General features: G+C 38.0%; 1 protein-coding gene across 5 annotated transcripts in view; it reads right to left on the reverse strand.

Annotated features, from left to right (window-relative positions):
• The window catches only part of RAD51B (RAD51 paralog B), a 684164-nt gene that overhangs the window by 633909 nt on the left and 24791 nt on the right, over window positions 1–25464 (reverse strand). For all 5 annotated transcript variants that reach the window (XR_006381711.1, XM_044231189.1, XM_044231192.1 and 2 more), the window contains exons 5-7: window positions 17454–17590; window positions 6136–6255; window positions 4681–4864 (exon numbers count right to left, since the gene is read on the reverse strand). Coding sequence is in view for 4 of the 5 variants with exons in the window: in XM_044231189.1 (XP_044087124.1) it covers window positions 4681–4864; window positions 6136–6255; window positions 17454–17590 (441 nt within the window). In the remaining variant the exon portion in view is untranslated. The remainder of the gene's footprint in view (window positions 1–4680; window positions 4865–6135; window positions 6256–17453; window positions 17591–25464) is intronic.

Consider the following 25464-nt stretch of genomic DNA (forward strand, 5'->3'; position numbering starts at 1 on the left):
AACAGATATCCAATTGTTCCAGCACCGCTTGTTGTAAGACTATTCCTTTTCCATTAAATTACCTTACCTTCTTTGTTCAAAATTAACAGACTATAATCTACTTATTTTCTGGACTCTCTATTCTTTTCCACTGATCTAGGAATCTACCCTATCACCAATATAACACTGTCTTATTTACTGTGGCTTTATAATAAGGCTTGAATTCAAAGAGTGGAAGTCCTCTATATTCCTCTTTTTATAAATTGTTTTGGCTATTCTCAATCTTCTGCTCTTCCACATAAATTTCAGTCGACTTGTTGATTTCTACCAGAAAGCCTATTGGGATTTTGATTGGGATGTGTGTTAAATACAGTCATTTGGAAAGAAATGACATCTTGACAGTATTGAATCTTCAGTCCATAAGCATGATATGTTTTCATTTATCTAGGTCTTCTTTCATTTCTCTCCTGAATGTTCCTTACTTTTCAGCATTAAAATATTACATATATTTTGTCATATTTATCACTAAGTATTTCATGTTCTTGGTGCTCTTATAAAAAATTACAGGTTTCAATTTCCATTTCCAATTGTTCATTACTAGCATATAGAAAAACAAGTGATTTCTGTATAACCCATATTCCGCAAAATCACTTGTTAGATCCAGTAGCTTTTTTTTTTTGTGTAGAATCTTTGGGCTTTCTACTAAAATTATATGATCTATGAATAAGACAGTCTTATTTCTTCTTTCCTAATCTGAATGTACTTCAATTATTTTTCTTGCCATATTGTGCTGGCTAGTATCTACAGCACACTGCTGATTAGAAATGGTAAGACTGGGCTATCTTATCCTTGTTCCCAATCTTGAGAAGAAGGATAGTATTTTACCACTAAGTATAAGTTAAGTATGATGTTAGTTGAAGGTTTTTGTAAATGCCCTTTATCAAGTGGAGAAAGTTCTCTTCTACTCCTGCTTTGTTGAGAGTTTTCATCATGAACAGCTGATTTTGTTGAATTTTGTTGACTGGTTTTCTTTCCTGCATCTACTGAGATGATTTTTTATTAGTATGTTGATGTGATGGATTTTATATTTTAATGTTGCATTCAAATTCTACCTTGCATTCCTGAAATAAGCTCCACTCAGTCCCTTCTTATTTATTGCTGGATTTAATTTGCTAATATTTGTTAGATCAAGCGGCTATGTTTTTCAGGTCTTCTGACTTTCTGGATTTAATTTGCTAACAGTTTGTCAATTTGCTAAATAGCTTGTCTATTTAATCAATCACAAAGAGAGAATATTGAAATCTTCATGCATGCAGGCATCCTTGCATAAAAACATATACAAGCATATGTAATGTGGCAATCAAAATTAAGTATAGATTACACTTTTAAGCTTTTCCCCATTACTAAAAGTATTGCATGTTCACTGAAAATGAATTTTAAAATTCAGTTAAGTACTCATCCCATCACCTAAGGTGATTTTACTCTTTGGTCTTATTTGAATGAAATGATATCCAGAGTGTCAAAGTCCCAGGCATGGTCCTGACCCAGTCCACCATCTCAGATTCATAGCCAGAGGGTAGACTAGAATGCTTGGCTTCCTGCCTACTCCTCAGAGGCCATCAGACATTCATCTACCATAGTTCTACTAAACTGAAGTAGAATCTTGTCTACTTCCTGGCTTTCTGACACTATATAGATCTCTAAAGACGTTCCCAAGCTTAAGAATCTTAAGAACTCTTTTTCTTCCTGTAAGATGCCAGTGTAATCTGAGTACAGCTCCTATATGATAAGACATTCTGCTACCTAATATTGTATATTATTACTATTAGAAATAATAAACAATATTAAAGTAGGATCAAAATAAAGCTAAGAGCAAATATTAAAAACTTAAGTACAGTGCCAATATATAGAAGACTAACTCAAGTCCAAAGAAAAAAGCAGTATCTGCAATTCATACATTTGAAAATATTTACTGAGTACCTACTCTGTGTTAAGCACTGTTTCTGCTGCTGAGAATAAAGTAGTGAAGAAAGTAGACAGTCCTTGTGACCACTCTGTGGGGTGGAGGAGACAATCAACATAAATATATAACATGCTAGAGGGTGAAAGTGCAATGAAGAAACAAAGCATACAGGGAGATGGGGAGGCAGGGAATGTGGTTAATACTTACATGGTCAGGAAAGTCCTCATTAATAAGATGACAGGAAAGAAGAAATCATATGGATATTTAGAGGGGAAATATTTCAGACTGAGAAATAACACTTTTGAAGCGGGAAAGTTTGTTGGAATGTTTGAGAAACTATAAAGAGGCACATGGTCTGCGATTTTGTTTTTGGGGGGGTTTTTTGTTTTTTTTTTAAAGATTTTATTTATTTATTTGACAGAGAGAGATCACAAGTAGGTAGAGAGGCAGGCAGAGAGAGAAGGAGGAGGAAGCAGGCTCCCTGCTGAGCAGAGAGCCCGATGCGAGACTCGATCCCAGGACCCTGAGACCATGACCCGAGCCGAAGGCAGCGGCTTAACCCACTGAGCCACCCAGGCGCCCTGGTCTGCGATTTTGAAAGGGATAATAAATTACATAGCGACATATTATTTTCAGCTAGTTAGGCCATGTCTAGTCACCTATTCAAAGCACAGCTTAAAAACTTAGAAGTTCATGATTTTTCATTTAAATGTGGTAATTAGGCGGGGACGCCTGGGTGGCTCAGTTGGTTGGACGACTGCCTCCGGCTCAGGGCGTGATCCTGGAGTCCCGGGATGGAGTCCCGCATCAGGCTCCCAGCTCCATGGGGAGTCTGCTTTGCTCTCTGACCGTCTCCTCGCTCATGCTCTCTCTCACTGTCTCTCTCTCTCAAATAAATAAATAAATAATCTTTTAAAAAAATAAATAAATAAATAAATGTGGTAATTAGGCTACAAAATTCCCACACTTCCCAAAGGAATTATTTTTCAAAATCCTTCTAAAACTAATACTAATTTTCACAAAAACCACTACTACCTTGTGTTACAGAAGTGCATATTAGGGGCGCCTGGGTGGCTCAGTGGGTTAAAGCCTCTGCCTTCGGCTCAGGTCATGATCCAGGAGTCCTGGGATCGAGCCCCGCATCGGGCTCTCTGCTCCGTGGAGAGCCTGCTTCCTCCTGTCCCTCTGCCTGTCTCTCTGCCTGCCTCTCTGCCTGCCTCTCTGCCTACTTCTCATCTCTATCAAATAAATAAATAAAATCTTAAAAAAAAAAAAAAAAGAAGTGCATATTACATCTGTACTTTTATCTCTAAAGAGAAAAACAAAGGCAAAAACAGAGAGATATGGAAATAAGTACCTAATCTTTCAGAGGGCACTAATAAAAACAAAGAAAAGCAGAGCCCTTTTCTCACTTAGGAAAATAAATTACCTCAGAAAAAAACTGAAAAGTATTAGCCTACAACTACTATTTAAAAGCAAACAAAAACAACTTTTAAAAAGTGAATTTTTACATTTTACATAGGATTAAGTCAACAACCAGCATGAATTAATAAAATAAGTATACATACTTAAATTTTCCAAACAATCAAGTAACCCTACAAAATATTTTTCTAATTCCCTTGGCCAGGGAAAACATGGATTTGGATTTATCATTTTAACCAACTACAATAAAATTTAAAAGATGAGCATCATCTGGGATAAACTTTACAGCCCTTGACTTCACCAGGAATTACATCATATAATCCAAAATATGAATTAAGAAGCCGTTAAGAAATGTAGAACTTTTTATATGCCACATTTTCTTCCTTGACTTCTTGCTTGGGCTTATAAATCACAAAGGCTTTGTGGTAGTTTACCATCTTGGTACACATTACAAAGATCCAATCTTTTAATTTTCCAAAACACGAATCTAAAAATTATAAAATCATAACTAAATCTTATCTCAGTTTAAGGAATTTTCTTGTCTTCTGTGGAGATGATGTCTGGCTGAAATTGAAAAGCCTGACAATACAAAATGCTGTTGAGGCTGCAGAATAAGCAAAACTCTCCTACACACTGCTACTGGGAAAGCCATCAGTCTGCACTTAAACCTTGTAGCTTACCCACTACAAACATTTGCAAGATACCTGCATCTTCAGATTTACTCATCACAGTCCCCACTATGGAAAGTGGGGTCACCAGTCATCATCCAAGATCCCCTTACTGACACTTCCATTACTATCACCCCCAATATAACATGTGATAGTCAACCTCTGGCCATTTGGAGCAAACCAAATCCTACAGAGTACAAGACAGTACCGACCATAATAGCATAATATCTAAATCAAAAATATTTATAAAACTGACAAATACTGCCATAAAAGAAACTACAGAAATAGACCTAGGCCATTTCATGTAGTTTTAATAGTTAATATTTACCTCGATGTGACAAAAGTAATTCAAAATGTACATAAAGAATCAACAATGAGATGGAGAAAAGGACTGACTGACTATACAGGAACTTTTACAAACAACATTTAATTCTGCTTCGGACTCCAACTGTGAAAAATATAATCTCAACAGATGAATGAATTTAAGAAGATGGTGATGTTTACTATAGCAATTAGACCATGCTACCTTTAACACATCATCTGTTTTACATTTTCTTCTATTTATATTAGCTGATATTATAAGTCAGTGAACTTAACATAAAAGAAAACAAAGAACAAGGGAAAAAGAGAGAAAAAGAAAAAACTTACCGGGATTGAAAATTCCTCAGCCAAATACTTCAAGGAGGATGCTTCTCTTGCCAAGAACTTGTTTCTTTCTCTCAGGTTGCCTTGAAGTTGTGTATCAAACTCCTTTCTTACCACAGAAGCAACAGAGTCAATAATTACAAGTTTAACTCCCTTTGAAATAATTTCTTCTTCCAAAGATTCAATCCTATAAAAGCAGAATTTTTAAAAAGCAGAACAGTAGATAAATTTAAGATATAATATATAACAGGGTATTGCAAAGATTAACCAACTTAAAAACAATGATAACAAATTGTTCTTCCCTAAGTTACAGTAATGATTACTAGTATTCAATAATCATAACTTATGTCCTGCCCTTCTATACATACAGCACTCTTTTTGAAAATGCACCAAAATGTTTTCATTTAATTTCATTCTCTGGTTCTCCTATGATACTGCTAATTTTAGGATAAAACTGCTTTCCCTAGCCCAACTCCAAAATGGTTCCCATTTACTCCCACCTTGTACTGACAGCCTTGTGCAGCCCCCTCCCACATTTACCAGGGTTGGTCTTTATAACCAACAGTATATGACAAAATGATGGTATGTCACTTCTAAGAGTAAGTTACCAAAGACTACGCCTGCCATCTTGGGCTCTCTCTCACTTGCCCCCTCTCTCAGATCACTCTGTCTCAGGGAGACAAGTTGCCATGCTATTAACAGCCTGATGCAGAGGCCCACATAGTGAAGAACAGAGGACTCTGGCCAACAGCCAGCAAGGAAGGGAGGCCTTGCAGCCAACTACACAAGTGACCCTGGAATTCTCCAAGATTCTCCAGCCCCTTTTGAGGCTTGAGATGACCACAGCCCTGACCAACAGCTTGACTACAACCTCTTCTGCAACCCCAAGCCAGAAACACTCAACTAAACCACTCCCAGATACCTAAGCCTCTGCTACTATGTAAGATAATACACGTTTGCTGTTTTAAGCTGTTGAATTTGGGGGGTAACCTGTTAATGGAAAATAGATAATAATACACCCCTTAAATAATTCAATCTAGGGGCACCTGGGTGGCTCAGTTGGTTAAGCTACTGCCTTCAACTCAGGTCATGATCCTGCAGTCCCAGGATCGAGTCCTGCATCAGGCTCCTTGCTTGGTGGGAGTCTGCTTCTCCCTCTGACCCTCCCCCTTCTCATGCTCTCTCTCTCTCTCTCTCTCATTCTCAATCTCTCAAATAAATAAATAAAATCTTTTTAAAAAAATAATTAAATCTAAAACATTTCACTCATTCAGTATGTTTTCATTTTTAAAGACAAATTTCATCCAATAGACTGTAGCAAATAAAGAACTCTGAAATAATTATTTCCCATAACCCTAATACATATGTAGAAACTTATTTCACTCAGCTGAAAACATAAAAAACAAAAAATAAATCTTCAAAGTATTACTAAAATACCAAAATCTAAAAGCAGCATACCTTTGTAGAACTTCATCACAGCTGAGTTCCCGATAAAGATGAACCTTACTGCTTGTCAAAAGCAATTTTTCTTCAGTGTCAAAATATCTGGGGAAACGAGATTCTGCTATCTCAACCAGTCTGTATGGGAGAAAAAATAACACAAGTGAAAATAACTAATGATATTGAAGGCCATAATGCTGAACTTCTAATGAATTTTACTTAGGAAAGTCCTAAGCTGTAACACTGGAACAAAAATAGAGCAGGTATAAGCAAAATAAACCTTCCTTTATAAGCACTAAAACAGGTCAGCAGCCAGAGCTGAGACCAGCAAGGGCTCTAGAGCTCATTTAAGGTCAAGTAAGCAACAATGTATCTGAGGGTTATCTTTCTAGGAATAGATATGCTTTTTAATAAATGATAATTTGACTAGCAGCTGTGAGATATGTTTAGTAAATAAGAAAGTTATTTCATCCCGAATGAAAAAAATATATTTGAACAAATATATATTATCATTCTAACAAAGATCAGTTAAGTCTCCATGTCTCAGAACAGAAAAACATGCTTTCTAAATTAAAATGTAATATATACAAAATAAATGCTATCTAATAACTTCTTTGTAAACAGGACATTATTTTCCATTCATAGAATTGCTGCTATTCTTTTCCTCAATCTCCTGTTGAGTTTGTAATTCCTGGGACTAGATGATCTTTAGGTCCCTACTCCTCCACCATCTGTTACCTCACCCCTCCCCAGGGAATTATCTTCTAAACAAATAAATGTCGTCTAATATTTCTTTAGTGGATAAAAAAGGATTTTCTACATTCTGAACTCAAAGCTAGCTCTAATGCATAGGGTAGGCCAAGTGTAGGAGAGTGACAAGGCCAAACAGATGCAAGTATCATTAACAGCTTAAGACATGGAGCTCAGTACTAGAAACTTCAAATGTTTCTGTTAAAAATATAAAAAAGTATAAATCTTTGAGTATAACTGCCTCCTATTTAAAATGATACTTTATCCAGCCTGATACTTAACCATCGAAGGATGACTGGGAGGAAGGCCTATAAACACAAAAATCACCCTATACTTTATGTTCCATTTAAAGACGCAAAAGTACAGGGGCACCTGGGTGGCTCAGTAGGTTAAAGCCTCTGCCTTTGGCTCAGGTCATGATCCCAGGGTCCTGGGATTGAGCACCACATCGGGCTCTCTGCTTGGCAGGGAGCCTGCTTCCTTCTCATTCTCTGCCTGCCTCTCTGCCTACTTGTGATCTCTGTCTGTCAAATAAATAAATAAAACCTTTTTAAAAAAAATAATAAATAAATAAATAAAGACACAAAAGTACAAAGAATAGTGTTTTCATTTCTAGATAGTTAATGACTCCCAAGAAGAGGCTGAGAACGCTAAAGAGATTAACAAAATAAATTCCTCACATATATTATAATCAGAAATGAAAAAGAAAAATCTAAAATAGAAAGAGAAAACTGGTCAATGATATTTTTAAAGTATATTTTGAACAATTGGGGGCCGGGAAAGGCATCAATAGGTTGAACAGGAAAAGGAAAAATTACCAAAAAATGTGTAAAGACTGAGAACAAAATGGATCAAGTGAGCATTCAGAGGAAGTGCATGAGAGAGAGACACAGGGTGGAATAACAGAGGAAATGAGGTAAGCGATGAAAGCAGGAAAAAATGAGATGACACTGGCATGGGCAGGACAGGCACATTTTAAGGATTGGAGGAAAATGTGTAAATTTCTTGATTAGGGCAACTATTCGCTGAGTTTGGAGCTGGTCAGGGAAGTCAGCTAAAAACTCTGATGCTTGGGACCCACTGATTTTTAATAAGATAGGTGTGGCAACATCTGCCAGAAACATGAAAGTTTTTCAAAATTGGATGCCCGGTTGATTAGGTACTGAGTACTTACCTCAATCAGTGAGTACCTAACTCATTGGCAACAACAACTGAACAAATGACAGATAATAATAATTTTCTGCCTTCAACAACTAGGCTGAATTTCCACTGGTGCCTTGAGTGGTAAAAAGCTCTGGAACTTATTACTGCTCTCTCATTCCATTAAGTCCCCTCAGAAGGAAGGTGATCAATGTATGAACACAAAGTGACTTTATTCACAGTTGCCAGGCAAAATAACTGTATCAAATGGTTATTTATATACCAATATGCTTTCTATAATCAGTTTCTCCAAGTATTTTGTGTTTTAGAAAAAACATCTAAAAATATATATAAATCACAAACCAAATACACATGTAGTATCTGTATGCCTCACACTAATTATAGCAATTTCTTGTGACAATCTTCATCACAAAGATCTTTCCTGGCTAGAGTAACAACAGAAGAGAGCCTCACTTTTACATAAAGTTTGAAAGCAGTGCCATCTAGTGGACATCTTTTTCATAAAAAGGATTCTTTTCAAGTATGCACTGAAGATTTATTCATTCAAAACATATTTATTGAGGGATGCCTGGGTGGGTCAGTTGCTTAGGCATCCAACTCTTGGTTATGATCTCCCAGTTGTGGGATCAAGCCCCGCATCAGGCTCTGTGCTCAATGTGGAATCTACTTCAGCTTCTCTCTCCCTCCCCCTCTCACTAACTCTCTCTCTCAAATATTTTTTTTAAATACATATTTATCGAGGACCCACTATATGCCAGGCACCATTCTAGGTGCTAAGGATGTGACAAAGGACAAGAACAACAAAAACAACAAAAAACTTCCCTCATGGAACTTTTACAGTCTACTGAGAGAGACAAACAAATATACTTTATACATCAGGTACTAAGTGCTCTAAAGAAAAATGAATCAGAATGAGGGAATAGATTGTGAAAGTTGGAAGCAAGTGCTATTTTATGTAAAGTGGTCTGGGAAAGCCTCTTCAATGAGGTGAATTTGAGCAATGGTTTAAAAGAGATGAGAGGGCGACTGGGTGGCTCAGTGGGTTAAGCCGCTGCCTTCGGCTCAGGTCATGATCTCAGGGTCCTGGGATCGAGTCCCGCATCGGGCTCTCTGCTCAGCAGGGAGCCTGCTTCCCTCTCTCTCTCTCTGCCTGCCTCTCCGTCTACTTGTGATCTCTCTCTGCCAAATAAATAAATAAAATCTTTAAAAAATAAAATAAAAGAGATGAGAAAATGAACCATTTGATATCCAGTGGAAGAGACAATAGGAAAAGAGAATTATACATAAGAAGCGCGTGGGGTAATCAAGGAATAACAAACAAGGAGGCTAATGTAGCTGGAATGTAGGAAACAAATAAAAGGAAATAAAGTCAGGATGCCTGGGTGGCTCAGTGGGTTAAGCCTCTGCCAGGGTCCTGGGATCGAGTCCCACATAGGGCTCCCTGCTCAGCTGGGAACCTGTTTCTCCCTCTGTATTGCCCCTCCCCACTGCTTGTGCTTCTTCTAGCTCTCTCTCAAATAAATAAATAAAAATCTTTCTAAAAAATTAATTAATTAAAAAGGAAATAACGTCAGAGTGCTAGCCAGGGTCCAGGATCACGTAAGATCCTTAGGACTGTGGTATTTTGTTTAGGTATTACTTAGTAAACTAAGAAACCTGGAAGCAGAACTGACACAATCTGACTTTTTTTTTTCTTTCCAGAATCACTCTGTCAGATGGAAAAGGGGCTGTACATGGGGCACGGGTGAAAACAAGACCAGCTAGTACAGTAATCCAGATAAGAAAGATGATAGTGACTTGACCTGGGGAAGAGCTCAGCTGATTAGAAAGACCTAAACTTAATGCATAGTTCAAAAGCTGAAGGAATTTTTTTTTTTTTAAAGATTTATTTATTTATTTGACAGACAGAGATCACAAGTAGGCAGAGAGAGAGAGGAGGAAGCAGGCTCCCTGCTGAGCAGAGAGCCCGATGTGGGGCTCGATCCCAGGACCCTGGGATCATGACCTGAGCCGAAAGCAGAGGCTTTAACCCACTGAGCCACCCAGGCGCCCCTGAAGGAATTTCTTGACTAATTGGATGAGCATCTGGAGGAATGGAATTACCATTCACTGAAGTGGAGAAGACTGGATTCGTTCCAGGTTTTTGTTATTAGTTCCCCCTGTTACTTCACAGCTCTTGTATAAAAGGAAATTTAAATGCTTTACATTAGCGACCACATGACAACTTGAAATAAAACACATGCTTAATGTAAAAAAAAAAAAAAAAAGTTTTCCAAAATTCTAGTTGAAATATAGCATCATAAAAGTGCTGAAATAGAAGTTTATGGTTTCTCAAAGCCTCTTATACATATGTAATATTTTCCTGTTCATTAATCCAGTATGTATTTGTTCAACAGTGTGATATAAATATAACAATGGGAATCTATAAGTCCTTTACAGATTCCAGATAATTCCAAAGTGTTTTTTTTTAATATTTTATTTTTATTATTTATTTGACAGACAGTGATCACAAGTAGGCAGAGAGGCAGGCAGAGAGAGAGAGAGAGAGGAGAAAGCAGGCTCCCCGTGGAGCAGAGAGCCCGACGCGGGGCTCGATCCCAGGACCCCGAGATCATGACCCGATCTGAAGGCAGAGGCTTAACCAACTGAGCCACCCAGGCGCCCCTCCAAAGTTTTTTTTTAAAGTACTTATGAATTCCATTTCTTAGAACCTCTTCAAGATCTTCCCACTAATTCGCCTAGATTCACAAATGATAAGGCAGCTAAAATTAGACCAAGGTGAAACCTACCCAGACTCATCCTAAAAAACATCTCTCTCTCTCTCTCTCTCTATTGTTTGCCCCACATCAAAGATCCTGGATTCATGCCAACAAGCAAATAGGTAAATGGTCCTAAGACCACACTGGCAATTAACCTTCCTAATAACCCAAAGTCATGGCTAGCTACTAACACTACATGCCTCCCTTCTGATACACTGATTCAGAAAGACTGACACCTTATGAACAGTTGGCTAGGGATTGGAGGGCACTGGCTGTGGGATACCTGGCACCTTCAAAGGTGACAGGCAGCTCCTCAGATCCAAACTTGGTCACTGTTTCCACACAGAAAAATACAACATACACCTCTCCTTTGTACACAGAGCTCTAATAGCTACAATTTTTCATGTTTGTGATTATTTAATGTCTTCCTCCCCTGTGGAACTACATATTTCTTCCTAGTTTTCAGAGCTTTTCTGATTTCATGAAAACTCAGGACTGTCCACTTCTACCTCCTAAATTCTCAATCCTATATCCCACCTCCCCAGGCCCTCACCTTCCAGAGTTCAGGGCCCCATCTCTCGTTCAGTCCCTCAATTTGCCTCACACACATACCCACTTGCAGTTCGAAGACCCACTTTATCATCCTTTATACATTTTTTCTCCCAAAATTATATATTGAAAACCTCTATTACTATTTACCATCCTTCTTTATTCTTAACTCTAGTTCCATCTTTTCCTAATTACCTCCAACAGGGATAAGATAGTAGTCCCTCAATTCTCATATACTAGAATTCTCATGGTCGCCAAAATTTTTGTACAAGTCACTAGATTAATCTCTTTACCCATATTCTCAAGGTATATATAAGCACAGAGTGTCTAAGACCATATCAGATGTTAAGCACAAGTCCAATAGGTTAAACAAATAAATATAGACTCTTCTGAATCAATCAGAAAGGCAGACCCAGAACTCTTCTTGCTTAACATTCCCCAAGGCAGTCCTTGAATACCTGAGGGCTAGTACCAGACTCTACTATTATGTAATTACTAATTAGTTTGGAGATAAAATTTTAGTCTAAGGTGAACAAGCATACTTAACATACTATTTTATTTTATTTTTTTTTAAGATTTTATTTATTTATTTGACAGAGAGAGACCACAAGTAGGCAGAGAGGCAGGCAGAGAAAGAGAGGAGGAAGCAGGCTCCCTGCTGAGCAGAGAGCCCGATGCGGGACTCGATCCCAGGACCCTGAGATCATGACCTGAGCCGAAGGCAGCGGCTTAACCCACTGAGCCACCCAGGCGCTCCTTAACATACTATTTTAGATTATCTTCTCAAAGATATGTAAAAATGCACTAGTGTATTGCTTTAAAAAACAAAACTAATCGGGGTGCCTTGGTGGCACAGTTGGTTGAGTGACCAACGCTCAGTATCTTCTGGCTTGGGTCATGATCTCAGGACCATGAAATCGAGCCCTACCAAGACAGGCTCTGGAGCTGAGTCTACTTAGGACTCTCTCTCCCTCTCCCTCTGCCCTTCCCCACTGGGCATGCACATGCTCTCTCTATACCACTCTATCTAAAATAAATAATCTTTAAAAGCATATATATATATATATATATATAACTAAAATATATATAAATATATAAGTAACTTTGTATATATATATAAATAAATATATAATTTCATAAATAAAAAGTATATATATATAACTAATCTTTCCAAAGTGGTTTTTTTTCCAATTTATTTATTTTCAGAAAAACAGTATTCATTATTTTTGCACCACACCCAGCGCTCCATGCAAGCCGCGCCCTCTATAATACCCACCACCTGGTACCCCAACCTCCCACCCCCCCGCCACTTCAAACCCCTCAGATTGTTTTTCAGAGTCCATAGTCTCTCATGGTTCATCTCCCCTTCCAATTTACCCAAAAGCACATACCCTCCCCAATGTCCATAACCCTACCCCCCTTTTCCCAACCCCCCTCCCCCCAGCAACCCACAGTTTGTTTCGTGAGATTAAGAGTCACTTATGGTTTGTCTCCCTCCCTATCCCATCTTGTTTCATGGATTCTTCTCCTACCCACTTAAGCCAAAGTGTTTTTAAATACATCACCCGCAAGGTTCTCTTTTTCTTTTAATGCATTTTAAACTTACACAGTTTTATTTACTCCTCCTGTTTTTTTCCCTCCTTCTTGATAAAAAAGGTAACTTGCAATTTATTATTAAAATTAAAAATTATAATTATTTTCCACTTTTTATCACTTACCCTAAATTCCCTATAAGCAAATTGAGTTTTTTGTTTTGTTTTCTTAAGAGCAAGAGGGAGAGGGATGGGGGACAGGGAAGGCTATAGGGAGAGAGAGATAATCTTAAGCAGGCTCCATGCTCAGCATGGAGCTTGATGTGAGTCTCAATCTCATGACCCTGAGATCATGACCTGAGCCAAAATCAAGGGCTGGACACTTAACCAAGCGACTGAGCCACTCAGGCACCCCTTTACACAAATCCTTTAACCTTCCTCAGAATAATCCTTCAACTCACGTTCTCATTTGTGCTAATAAGACAGCTTGCTTGTAAGCACAAAATGAAGACACAGCTACATACAGAGGCATACAAAAAGCTAAAACAAATTCTTCATTGAGTCTCATTTTCCATGCTGTTACCTCTTCTCTAAGTCCAGAAATGATCCCAGTGGTGACAGACACTACTAATTACCTACCAATATCTATTCCCACTTCTTCTTTACTATGAGAACCCCAATTTTACTCAGGCAGCAATGTTAACCAGCCCCAGGAAACTTATCATGCTTATTATAACAATCTTTTCCCCTTCTTTTCCCCACCCTCCCCTGCATATAGGGGTGTCTCAGTGAGAAATCTGCATGACAATTCCAGAGGATGAACAGGAAATCAACAGAGGGAAAGAGACAGCTATTCTGAAAAACATATTTTCCTGATAAAACAGATAGCTGGCATTTCCCTTCCCACTGACTGGGAATGCCCCAGCCCTATTAGGTCTCCCTGTCATCCACTGCTCAGCCTGATCAGTGCCGGCAACCACCTACTCACTGCTCTGTGGGTATTGCAGCAGAAAGCTTTCCTAACTGATTAACGAACCTTCCCCCAATAAATCTAAGTAGGGGTCAAGCTGTAATAGCACAAATGAAATAGGACGAGGCAGTACAGAGCCATCTCCAGTCTCTGACCTCCCATGACGAACTCTCCAGAAGGAGAAGGAACTACTCCAGAAGGAGGACTGGCACTTTTGAGTCCACCTGACCTTATCACCACACCTCAGAATGCAATCCATGTGGCAGCCAGATGACCATACTCTTCCAGCCTGTGCAGAACAGACTAGAAAAGTAAAAACAATGTAAATTTCTACCCCTATCCTCCAATGACCTTCATTAAGGTTCCCTGTAAATTATGAAACATAATTCCAGGGGCACCTGGCTACCTCAGTCAGTAGAGCAACCAACCCTAGATCTTGGGGTTTTGAGTTTGAGCCCTACACTGGGTGTAGAGATTACTCAAAAATAAAATCTTAAAAAAAAAAAAGGAAGAAATATAATTCCAATAAAGGGACTAAAATTTTACCTCATTTCCAACTTTCCTTTAGCTTGTTGAAGGTTAGTCACTGGCATTTTAAACAGTACATTTCATTTGGACAACCTGAGTGAAACAATGTCTTGATTATCAGTGTTAGCATCAAATGTATTTCAGTGTTCAGATTTCCAGTGGTCTCATATACTTATGCTTTTGTTCTTTTTTACCATTTATTTAAGATCCAAATAAGTTCATCACATTGGAAGTGACCAATACGTCTTTTTTCCCCAGCTTTATTGAGATATAACTGGCATATAACATTGTGTAGGTTTAAGGTATACAATGTGATGAGAGCAATATACCTTTCAAATCCCTTTTAATCCAAAGGTTCCTCCTCCAACTCTAACTCCAAGAATCATCTGTTCTGTCATTTGCCACAGTTTGGATTTTGTTGACTGCAACTCTCTGGTATTGTTTAACATGTTCCTCTCTTCTCTATATATATTGTAAACTAGTAGTTGGATCTGTAAGCTTGATCACACTCAGGCTTGACTAGTCTTCCATCAGGAGGTACCACAATGACTAGTTTTCTTTTTGTGATATTAAGCCTTTATGTTTATGAGCTATTTTCACTCATGATACTTCTGACATCAAATATTTGGGTTTTCCATAACCAAGCAATTTTTTAATTCCCTATCAACACCAACTGGGTATCAGACACTTAACTATCAGGAGTTAGCTCAGACTCCACAGGTTAAGGGCTCAGACCAACAAGACTGCCCCCCCACACACATCAAGGCCTGAATCGCAAGTCCTAGACCTCTGGGACTATTAATACTACTACTACTTCTGACCCACCGAGCAACTACAAAATAGGAGTTCCCACACACCCCTCCTCAAGTTCAATAATTTTGCTAGAATGGTGCAAAGAACTCAGGAAGGCATTTTATTTACTATTACCAAATTATTACAAGAATAAAAGATAGAACTCAAGAAAAGATTGGGGAGGGCTCCATGGCACACCACCCTCCCAGCACCTTGTGTTCACCAACCCAAAGCTCTCCAAACCCTATCATTTGGAGATTTTTGTAGAGATCCCATTACATAGGCATTATTGATTAAAGCACTGGCCTTTGGCAATTAACCAGTTACCAGCCTCTTTCCCTTCCTCAGAGGTTGGGGGGAATGGGTGGAGCTGAAAGTTCCCACTCTATAATCACATGATTGGCCACCAGCTCCCATCTGAAGCTTTCCAGGGCCCCACCAAAAATAATCACATTAACATAAGCTCAGGTATGTTTGAAAGGGGCTGATTATGAATAACAAATGATACGCCTGGCGCTTCTATTAACTCGGGAAATTCCAAAGGTTTTAGAAGCTCTTTGGCCAAGAATCAGGACAAAGACAAAATACCGATTTCTTCTTATATCACAGTATTCAATGCCTAGGTCCATTAGATTGCTGGGGTTTTTGATGATATTCTATCAGTCCTTCTTCACTTATTATTGCTGGAATACTCCTGTAAAAAGACCTATTTGTTGTACTCAGTAATATAGTTCATATAGAAAAAGAATAGATGTTTGATTTCCTTTTTTTTTCAACTCATTTTCAAACTAATGAGGTGCTTCTCTAAATTTTCCTATACTGCCAATTAGCTGCTTTTCATTTCTGTGTATTACAGACTTATGACTTTAAACATAGTTCACAGGTTTTAATCTACTGTCATTATTATCTTATTGGTGGTCAGTGTGTCTCATCTTTGGCCAGTGGGAACCTGTTCAGGTTGACTCCTGAGTCCTAAGTAGTCTTTGATAACTTCCTTGTCATCTGATATGTTTCAGACTCGACTTAAAAATTTCCTGCACCAGGGGCGCCTGGGTGGCTCAGTGGGTTAAGCCGCTGCCTTCGGCTCAGGTCATGATCTCAGGGTCCTGGGATCGAGTCCCGCATCGGGCTCTCTGCTCAGCAGGGAGCCTGCTTCCTCCTCTTTCTCTGCCTGCCCCTCTGCCTACTTGTGATCTCTCTCTGTCAAATAAATAAATAAAATCTTTAAAAAAAAAAAAAAATTTCCTGCACCAGTGCTAGAAGCAGCCATTTCCCCCAAAACCCTCATTCCTTTTAGTAGGAAATGGTGTCTGGTTTTCACAATTTGAGAGTAATGCCTGTCCATTCATTTATCAAACATTTTCTGCGCACTTAATATGTGTCAGTCACTAGATTTGGCTATGAAGATACAAAGATATAACACAAACTCACAAGGCTGACAAACTTATGGCATATACTGAAAATACATAATAAGCAAAGAGAACAAGGAAAATAAATTCCAGGCAAAATAATCTATTTGGAACTTATCTGGTTACGGAATACACTTTGATCTAACTAATATCCTTAGAGAGAAATAAGGGAGAGACTTTAACACAATTAAAGACAGACTCAAAGGACTATACCTATACTACGCCTTGACTAAAAGAACAGAATTGAATTGGTCTCCAGACCTATAAGTACTCTTGCTCATGAAGGTTAATCAGAGCAGGGGAGGAGGAGGACCAAACTTATTTTCAGATGTACAGAATTACCCAAATAACCACATGCCTCCCATAGAATGTTAAAGGTCCCTTCCAAATAAGGAAATCTTTCCTTCCCAAGCACAGATAACACTATCAGTGTGTTTATGTTGAATAACATACTGTTGCAAAGATTAAAGTGAAATACTTCTCAATCAAAATGTATTTTGAAATGTGCAACTTTTCCATTCACTAATGTTTTACTCTCAACTAGAAATGAGTTACAAAGCACCTTAGCTTTTGCTTTTTTTAATTAAATTTCCCTCTTCCCCATTTCTATTTACATCCTTCCCTCTGTTTCTTAAACTTCTTTTTTCCTGACTTTCTGCAAAACAGCCTATCCAGGAATCTCACTTAAGCCAATGACAAAAGGATAGAAAAGACAAAAAGAAACTGCTTCCTGTGTTAATCTTAAAAGGAAAATTCATTTAAAACAGCATCTAACATTCTGCATTCTCACAAAGAAAAGGTAAATGTTAACCTGTTTGAAAATGTTACATGCTATAAATAAGTTATAAAATAGGACATTACAATGGAAAAGAATTAAATCTCCCACCTTTCAGCACTAAATGCTGACTCTGTGTCGACGTACACAACAGCTCCTTCTAATCCTCCCATGTAGGTGGGTAACGTCGCCAAAATGCTCATCATTATACAAAACTGAGTTTTTCCACAACCTGGTGGGCCTGTAATCTAAAAACAAACAAACAAACAAAAAAAACCTTACATAAATATCACAAATAGTCAAAGCAAAATCCTTTTAAGAACTTGACACTTGCACAGTCCCACTAACCTGGGTTCCTGGAGTTCTTTAATAAATCTTAACATTCCTTAGAATGTTCCTTAAATATTCTAATACATCCATTGTAAGGAATTAAGTCCTTCCCTATATGTCCTAATTGATAGTAGTTAGATACCATCTTGGGGAAAAATGAGAAAATAGTCATTCAAATCATGCTCTGTGTTCTGTAGTTCAAATGAAAAGCTTTGGTTAAGCGAGGCTAGAGGATGCATATACACATTTAGAACTGGGAGTTATGTATCTTTTTCTCATTAAGACATTTATAAAAGGAACTTGAAAATATTTAAGAGGCTTTAATAATTGGTTTAGCATTTCTTATATGTTGGCCTTTTAGAATAATTTTGTACTAGTCCCTTAAAAACGTACTTTGATCTTTATTGTGAATAGTAAAGAATTCAGGAGTGAAGAGTACTGATGTATACAATTTATTTTCAAATGCTTCAGCAAAAAAAGTGTGTGTGTGTGTGTGTGTGTGTGTGTACAGGGAAAGATTAAGCAACTGTAACAATATTCAACAATGGTTGACTCTAGGTGATTAATACTTTTAAGTGTTGTTTTGAAATTTTAGTTGGTGAAAGCTATTCTAAGAATACAAAATTTGAAATCAAGAGGATAGAGATGGAAAAAAATAGGAAATTCTCAAATACAACTAGAAGTAATGAATAAAATTAATTTGAGGGGCGCCTGGGTGGCTCAATGTGTTAAGCATCTGCCTTCCGTTCAGGTCATGATCTGATGGAGCCCTGCATCGGGTTCTCTGCTCAGCAGGGAGCCTGCTTCCCCCTCTTTCTCTGCCTGCCTCTCTGCCTACTTGTGATCTCTGTCAAATTAAAATGTTTAAAAAAAAAATCCCTTTTAGGGGTGCCTGGGTGGCTCAGTCGTTAAGCATCTGCCTTTAGCTTAGGTCATGATCCCAGGGTCCTGGGATGGAGCCCCAAATGCGGCTCCAAATGAGGGAAGCCTGCTTTTCCCTCTCCCGCTCCCCCTGCTTGTATTCCCTCGTTCACTTTCTCTCTCCCTCTCTGTCAAATAAATAAATGGTCTTTAAAAAATATATAAATATATATATATATATATATATATATGTGTGTGTGTGTGTGTGTATATATACCCTTTAAACATATGCTATTTGTCACACTGGCTGGCACATCCAAATATTAAGAACCAAAACACTATCCCTTTTGTAAAAGTAACACTAATAATTGTAACACAATTTTTCACAAAGGAAGGGAAAGAACAAGAGGGAAGGAAGAGAGGAAAAAAATCTCAGAGACAAAAAAGTCTGAGCTAAGACTTAGACTATAAATATTTGAATAAACTGTCTTAAATACATCATGAAGTAGGGAGAAATAAGCAGGGATGACCCATGAGTCTACATCACTTGTGCCAGTGGTTCTCAAACAAGTGAGCACTGGACTTGCCTGGCAAGCTTATTAACTGGCATCTCTGGTTCACTAGGTCTGGGATGTGGCCTGAGAATCTACATTTCTAATAAATTCCCAGGTGATGTTTATGCTGTTGTACACTTTTGAGAACCATAGTCTAAAAATTTAAACTAAAGCTAACCTTCATTTATCAAGGCTCAACATTAAAAAACAAAAGCTCACAAGTTAGAAACCATGTGCTGATTTATTATAATCTCTAAACAGTGATTTAGACTTTCAGAATAAATTGTTGATACCAATAACAGTTTGCCAGATCATGAGTCATCAGTGGAAAGGGGTCTCCAAACTTTTTTGATTACATAGTCTGACCAACCAAAAACAAACAAAATTTATTATGGTCTTCCAATGTACACATATTTATTATATACATACTATTTTACTAATACATTCTATACAATATAAAGCATACACAGAGATTAAAACATTTAAAATAAGCATTTAAAATAGTTTCATATCCTTTTTTTTAAAGGTTTATTTTTATTTTTATTTGTTTATTTGACAGAGAGAGAATACAAGCATTGGGAATGGGAGAGAGAAAAGCAGGCTTCCCACTGAGCAGGGAGCCCGATTCAGGGCTTGATCCCGGGACCCCAGGATCATGACTTGAGCTGAAGGCAGATGCTTAACAACTGAGCCACCCAGGCACCCCTATTTTGTTTAAAGATTTTATTTATTTATTTGAGAGAGAGCATGTGCACAAGCACACATGAACAGGGCGGGGGATGTGAAGGGGGGACAGTGGCTGAGGGAGAGGGAGAAGCAGACTCCCTGCTGAGCAGGGAGCCCCACGTGAGGCTCCATCCCAGGACCTCGAGATCATGACCTGAGGCAAAGGCAGACATTTAACTGATTGAGCCACCCAGGTGCCCCTTGTATCTTATTAGTTGCACCTTTTTTTTTAAGATTTTATTCATTCATTTGAGAAAGAGATACAGAGAAAGAGACATAGACAGAGAGCATGAGCAGGGGGAGAGGCAGAGAAGGGGGAGAGGGAGAAGCAGATTCCCCGCTGAGCTCCCTGCTGAGCAAGGAGCCTGACATGGGGCTCGATGCCAAGACCGGGAGATCATGACTGAGCCAAAGGCAGATACTTAACTGGCTTAGCCACTCAGGCATCCCCAGATCTTTTTTTTTTTTTTTTAATACAGATTTATTTGAGAGAGAGCCTGAGCCAGGGCAAGGGGGAGGGGCAGAAGAAGAGAGAGACTCTCATAAACAGATTCCCCACTGAGCAGGGAGCCCAAAGCAGGGCTCAATCCCACTACCCTGAGATCATGACCTGAGCCAAAATCAAGAGTCTGACACTTGGGGCGCCTGGGTGGCTCAGTGGGTTAAAGCCTCTGCCTTTGGCTCAGGTCATGATTCTAGGGTCCTGAGATCGAGCCCCGCATCGGGCTCTCTGCTCAGCAGGGGGCCTGCTTCCTCCTCTCTCTCTCTCTGCCTGCTTCTCTGCCTTCTTGTGATCTCTGTCTGTCAAATAAATAAATAAAATCTTTAAAAAAAAAAAAAAGTCCCACACTTAACTGTCTGAACTACCCACCCAAGTGTCCCCAGATCTTTTCATTCTCATAAAAACCTAATACTTTAGTGAAACAAAGATAATAATGAAAATAACAAATGAAATTATATTATTACTTAAGTATTTGTCATTCAATAATTGAAATGTCAGGTCCTAAGTTCCAAATATTTCAGTATTTACATGCAATGGCGGTTTAGTTGAGAAACAGATAATTGCAAAAATGTAAGAACTGAAATTTTTAAAATACATCACTCATTCTTACCATTTTCATTTTTCAATAACTTCCATCAATTAGCAAAAGTTTTTGTTGAGGGCGCCTGGGTGGCTCAGTGGGTTAAGCCGCTGCCTTCGGCTCAGGTCATGATCTCAGGGTCCTGGGATCGAGTCCCGCATCCGGCTCTCTGCTCAGCAGGGAGCCTGCTTCCTCCTCTCTCTCTCTGCCTGCCTCTCTGCCTACTTGTGATCTCTCTCTGTCAAATAAATAAATAAAATCTTTAAAAAAAAAAAAAAAGGTTTTGTTGAACTTTGGCTAATAAATTTCCATCTTTCTTCATTGCAATCAATTGTTCTTACAACATAATCAAAAGATACTGCATTTTAAGATTTTTAACAATTGGCTTAAAAATAAAAACTCTTTATTTGGAAGATTTTTCAACAGTATAACAAATATTGTTACAGGTTTTTTAAGTGCGCAGGTTTTGTTACAGGTTTTTTAAGTGTTAAGGTTTTTCAAGTTTTCACAAAACACAGTTACCTTTGACAACAAAAACAACATTATAAAAGAAACATTTTCAAGCAATGATTCTTACAAACACTCTGGGGGCGCCTGGGTGGCTGTGGGTTAAAGCCTCTGCCTTTGACTCAGGTCATGATCCCAGGGTCCTGGAATCGAGCCCCAAATCGGGCTGTCTGCTCAGCAGGGAACCTGCTTCCTCCTCTCTCTCTCTGCCTGCTGCTCTATTTATGATCTCTGTCAAATAAATAAAATTTAAAAAAAAACACACTCTGTATTTTAATCTGTCTTCAAAAAGGCACTGACTTTCTCACTCATTATTAAAACATTACCTTTACTTTAGTTTTTTTTTTTTTTTTTAATTTGACAGAGAGAGAGAGAGATCACGAATAGGCAGAGAGAAAGGAGGAAGCAGGCTCCCCACTGTGCAGACAGCCTGATGCAGGACTCGATCCCAAGACCCGGAGATCACAACCTGAGCCAAAGGCAGAGGCTTAACCCACTGAGCCACCCAGGCACCCCAAAACATTACCTTACTTTAAAGGGATGTTGTCAGAGTATACCACTGATTTGGGTGGTTGGTTAATTTTTAATGTGCCAAGAAGTATATTACATAGCCACTTCTCATATAAAAAAGGTCAGCAAATCTGACATATCTTTTCATTTAAAAACACATTTCACCTATCCTCAGTGGGTAGAATTCAACAGCTCTTTTCTTTGCTATGAGATCACCAAAGAAGCCCTTGGGGTTCAAATGATCTTCATGGTCAGTCCCCATCTCATTACAGAGTGCTAGAGAGACTCCACACTTCACTAACCAGGTTTTTATAAAAATTAACAACGCTGATACCATCCTGAAGCACTCTCCACACATCTGATATCAATTTCTGTGTTGCTACAGATAGCCTAAGAATAATGCAACAGAAAAGTTCAAAAAATCTTGAGAGAGAACGTCTGTCCATATACCTACCACTTACCTACCATTTTTACTATTACTATGACTAGACTAGCCTAATCTATCCAACAACCCATCCCTCTATCCATTCATCAATCTATCCCAGGTTTGGTTTGGTTTTTTAAAGAATTTATTTTTAAGTAATCGCTATACCCAGTGTGGGGCTCAAACTTAGAGCCCCAAGATCAAGAGCAGCACATTCCACCCACTGAGCCAGTCTCAGTGTCAGGTTTTTTTAATGCATTTTAAAGTAAGTCAGAGACCTCAGCATGCTTTCCCTTAATAATTCAGCATGTATATCATTAATATGAATTTAACATGTTTGATTCTTTCCTTTTATAAGGTAAATTTTACATACAATAAAATGCATAATCTTACCATTTGATGAGTTCCAACAAATGTATACACACATGTAATCTAAACCCCTATGAGTCAGAACATTACTATCACCCCAGGCAATTCCCTCATAAACACTGCTTTATGTTCAAGAAATTGTTTATATTTAAGAAGTCATATAAACATTGTATTATATTCAGGAAGCTTATTGGGAGAATACATCTTCTCTGACCCATCTTTAGTTTAATGGCACACACAAAAAATTTAGTTCTTCCTGTATTTCGTTACTGAAACAAAATCAAGCTAAAATGATCATCTGGCTCATGGTAGAAACTTCCATAGTTTATATAGCATCTTTCTACATTGAATAATCTGTTTTAATTCTTAATGCTTCAAATAATCTCTAATTATTTCTATATAACTTCTGACAGTATCTGTCCACAAAAGAATCCATTTAAGCTGCTGCCGTATTGTTTTCTATGCTTTATTTCATTCATTTTATTGTAACAGGAAGAATAAGTGTGTCCCTAATATTATTAATATATTACATTTGGCCTTTTACTATTAAGAAAACTCAAAAGAGGCTTTTAAATATCCATCAATTTTAGTGATATTTTTCTACATATTGAATTTGTATCACTTGACTTTAAATGTCACTAAAAACTTATGGAAGTTTGTCTTCCTATCCCGTGTGGTTTTTTGTGTTGTTTTTTTTTAAGATTTTATTTATTTATTTGAAAGAAAGAGAATGAGTGAGCGAAAGCATGGGAGTGAGGCAGGAGCAGAGACAGAAGGATAAGCAGACTCCATGCTGAGCACAGAGCCTGACAGGGAGCTTGATCCACAACCCCAAGATCATGAGCTGAGCTGAAATTGAGTCAGACGCTCAGCTGACTGAGCCACTCGTGTGCCCTATCCTGTGTGTTTCTTAATTATGATGGCTTCCTATTATTACTCAGTATTTCAAGGGACAAAAAAACAACAAAAGTTTCAATATAAAGGGTAATAGATATAATCCCTTATATCAAATTGTCCTTAGAATTTCAAAAAATTTTGGATATCTTCTCAGATGGAATTAGATTGTCAGGGATTGACTTCACTAGTCAAGGGAGATTCATCAGCTGACTTGTCTATGCATGTGGTTCACTCCTGGCACATTATTAGTATGGACTCCAGTATACAGTTTCTTCGCAGGAATCTCTTTGCCATTTGTTTGTTTTATGAGATTTGGTTTAGTCAAATCCAAAATCCACCTAAGTAGGTATGTAGAGCTACAATTCATCCCATTACGCTGAAAATAAAGGTACTGCAAGGTGCCTCTGTCAACCTTCTGTAATACTTCCTCATGGACTATACCTGACATATGACAGTCTGTCACACAGACCAAGTGAAGATGCCAGTGTCACTCTATACATTAAATACTCATTAAGGTTTATTTCATTTTCTAGGTTGAAATACCAATAGAAGTTAGAAGGTTTTTTCCTACAAACTAATGGACCATACTTACATACTTACATACTTTGGAAACTGCTAGTTTTAAAGAGCCCCAAACACTCTTTTATCATTATCAAAGATGGTATGGATCAAATTAATTATCAGAAATCAGAGGAAAAGTAATTTTTGTCAGTAAAAGTTGTAAGTGGATCTAGAAAATGAAAAACAGTTACTCTTCAGAGTGCTAACTAATGGGAGGAACAGAGGACTACCTTTCTATACATACTATCTACACACCAGTGGGTTTTTTTTTTTAAGATTTTATTTATTTATTTGACACACAGAGAGAGAGATCACAAGTAGGCAGAGAGGCAGGCAGAGAGAGAGGGGGAAGCAGGCTCCCCGCTGAGCAGAGAGCCCGTTGCGGGGCTCAATCCCAGGACCCTGAGATCATGACCTGAGATTGTGACCTGAGCCGAAGGCAGAGGCTTAACCCACTGAGCCACCCAGGTACCCCTACACACCTAAAGGGTTTAATGAGCTTAAACCCCTTAAATCCTTTGCGATTTTTAGTGGAAAGGTAAAATAAGCCATTACTGTAATTAAAATGATACACATGAAAACATTCAGTAATATATCAAGTCTCATGAAAATGTAAGGTATTCTCATTTTTCCATCTTTAAAGAAAACATGTAAAAAAAATCTGAAAACTTAAACAAGTAGAACTGGCATTTTTTCTACTTCATTATTTTCACGTACTATTCAGCATAGTCTGGGAAAAATAGAACATTATGTGAATAACATTATAAGATTTCTGAGGTTTGTTTTGTTTTGACTTTGCATTTGAAGTTGGATAATTACATTAATTTAAGCTAAAATAACTAATTTCTATAGCAATCTCAGATCGTCTTCATACATTTTTCACTCTCTTTCTAGACTCAAAAAAATTTATGCTGCATGCAATTCTGATGGGCTGACTGGAGTTAAATTTCATTATTTTTTCAGGTTTACTTAGTGGGTTAAAACATTTCAACATTAATAATTTTTAGCTTCAGATAGTTTAGCTATGAATTCTCCCAGCCAAACCACAAAGTTTCAAGTTGTGTTCAGTTCCCAGGTTCAGCTCCAATGGTGGTTAGAGAGAGAGAACATGCCAAACCAGAATAGTCTCGGTTAGTTGTTTCTTGGAAACTCTAGAGTGAATACAACATTTGCACACAGAAAACACCAGTAAAATACAATCAGCTTCATATAGTTTAGATTCTGGGCTTCAACCCTGCCTGAGAAATAAAAGAACTGAACGAAAATAACCAGTGGTGAGGATCACTCAAATATCAACAGGA

This window comes from Neovison vison, chromosome 13 (genome assembly GCF_020171115.1).
Source record: "Neovison vison isolate M4711 chromosome 13, ASM_NN_V1, whole genome shotgun sequence".
NCBI classification, from domain to species: domain Eukaryota; kingdom Metazoa; phylum Chordata; class Mammalia; order Carnivora; family Mustelidae; genus Neogale; species Neogale vison.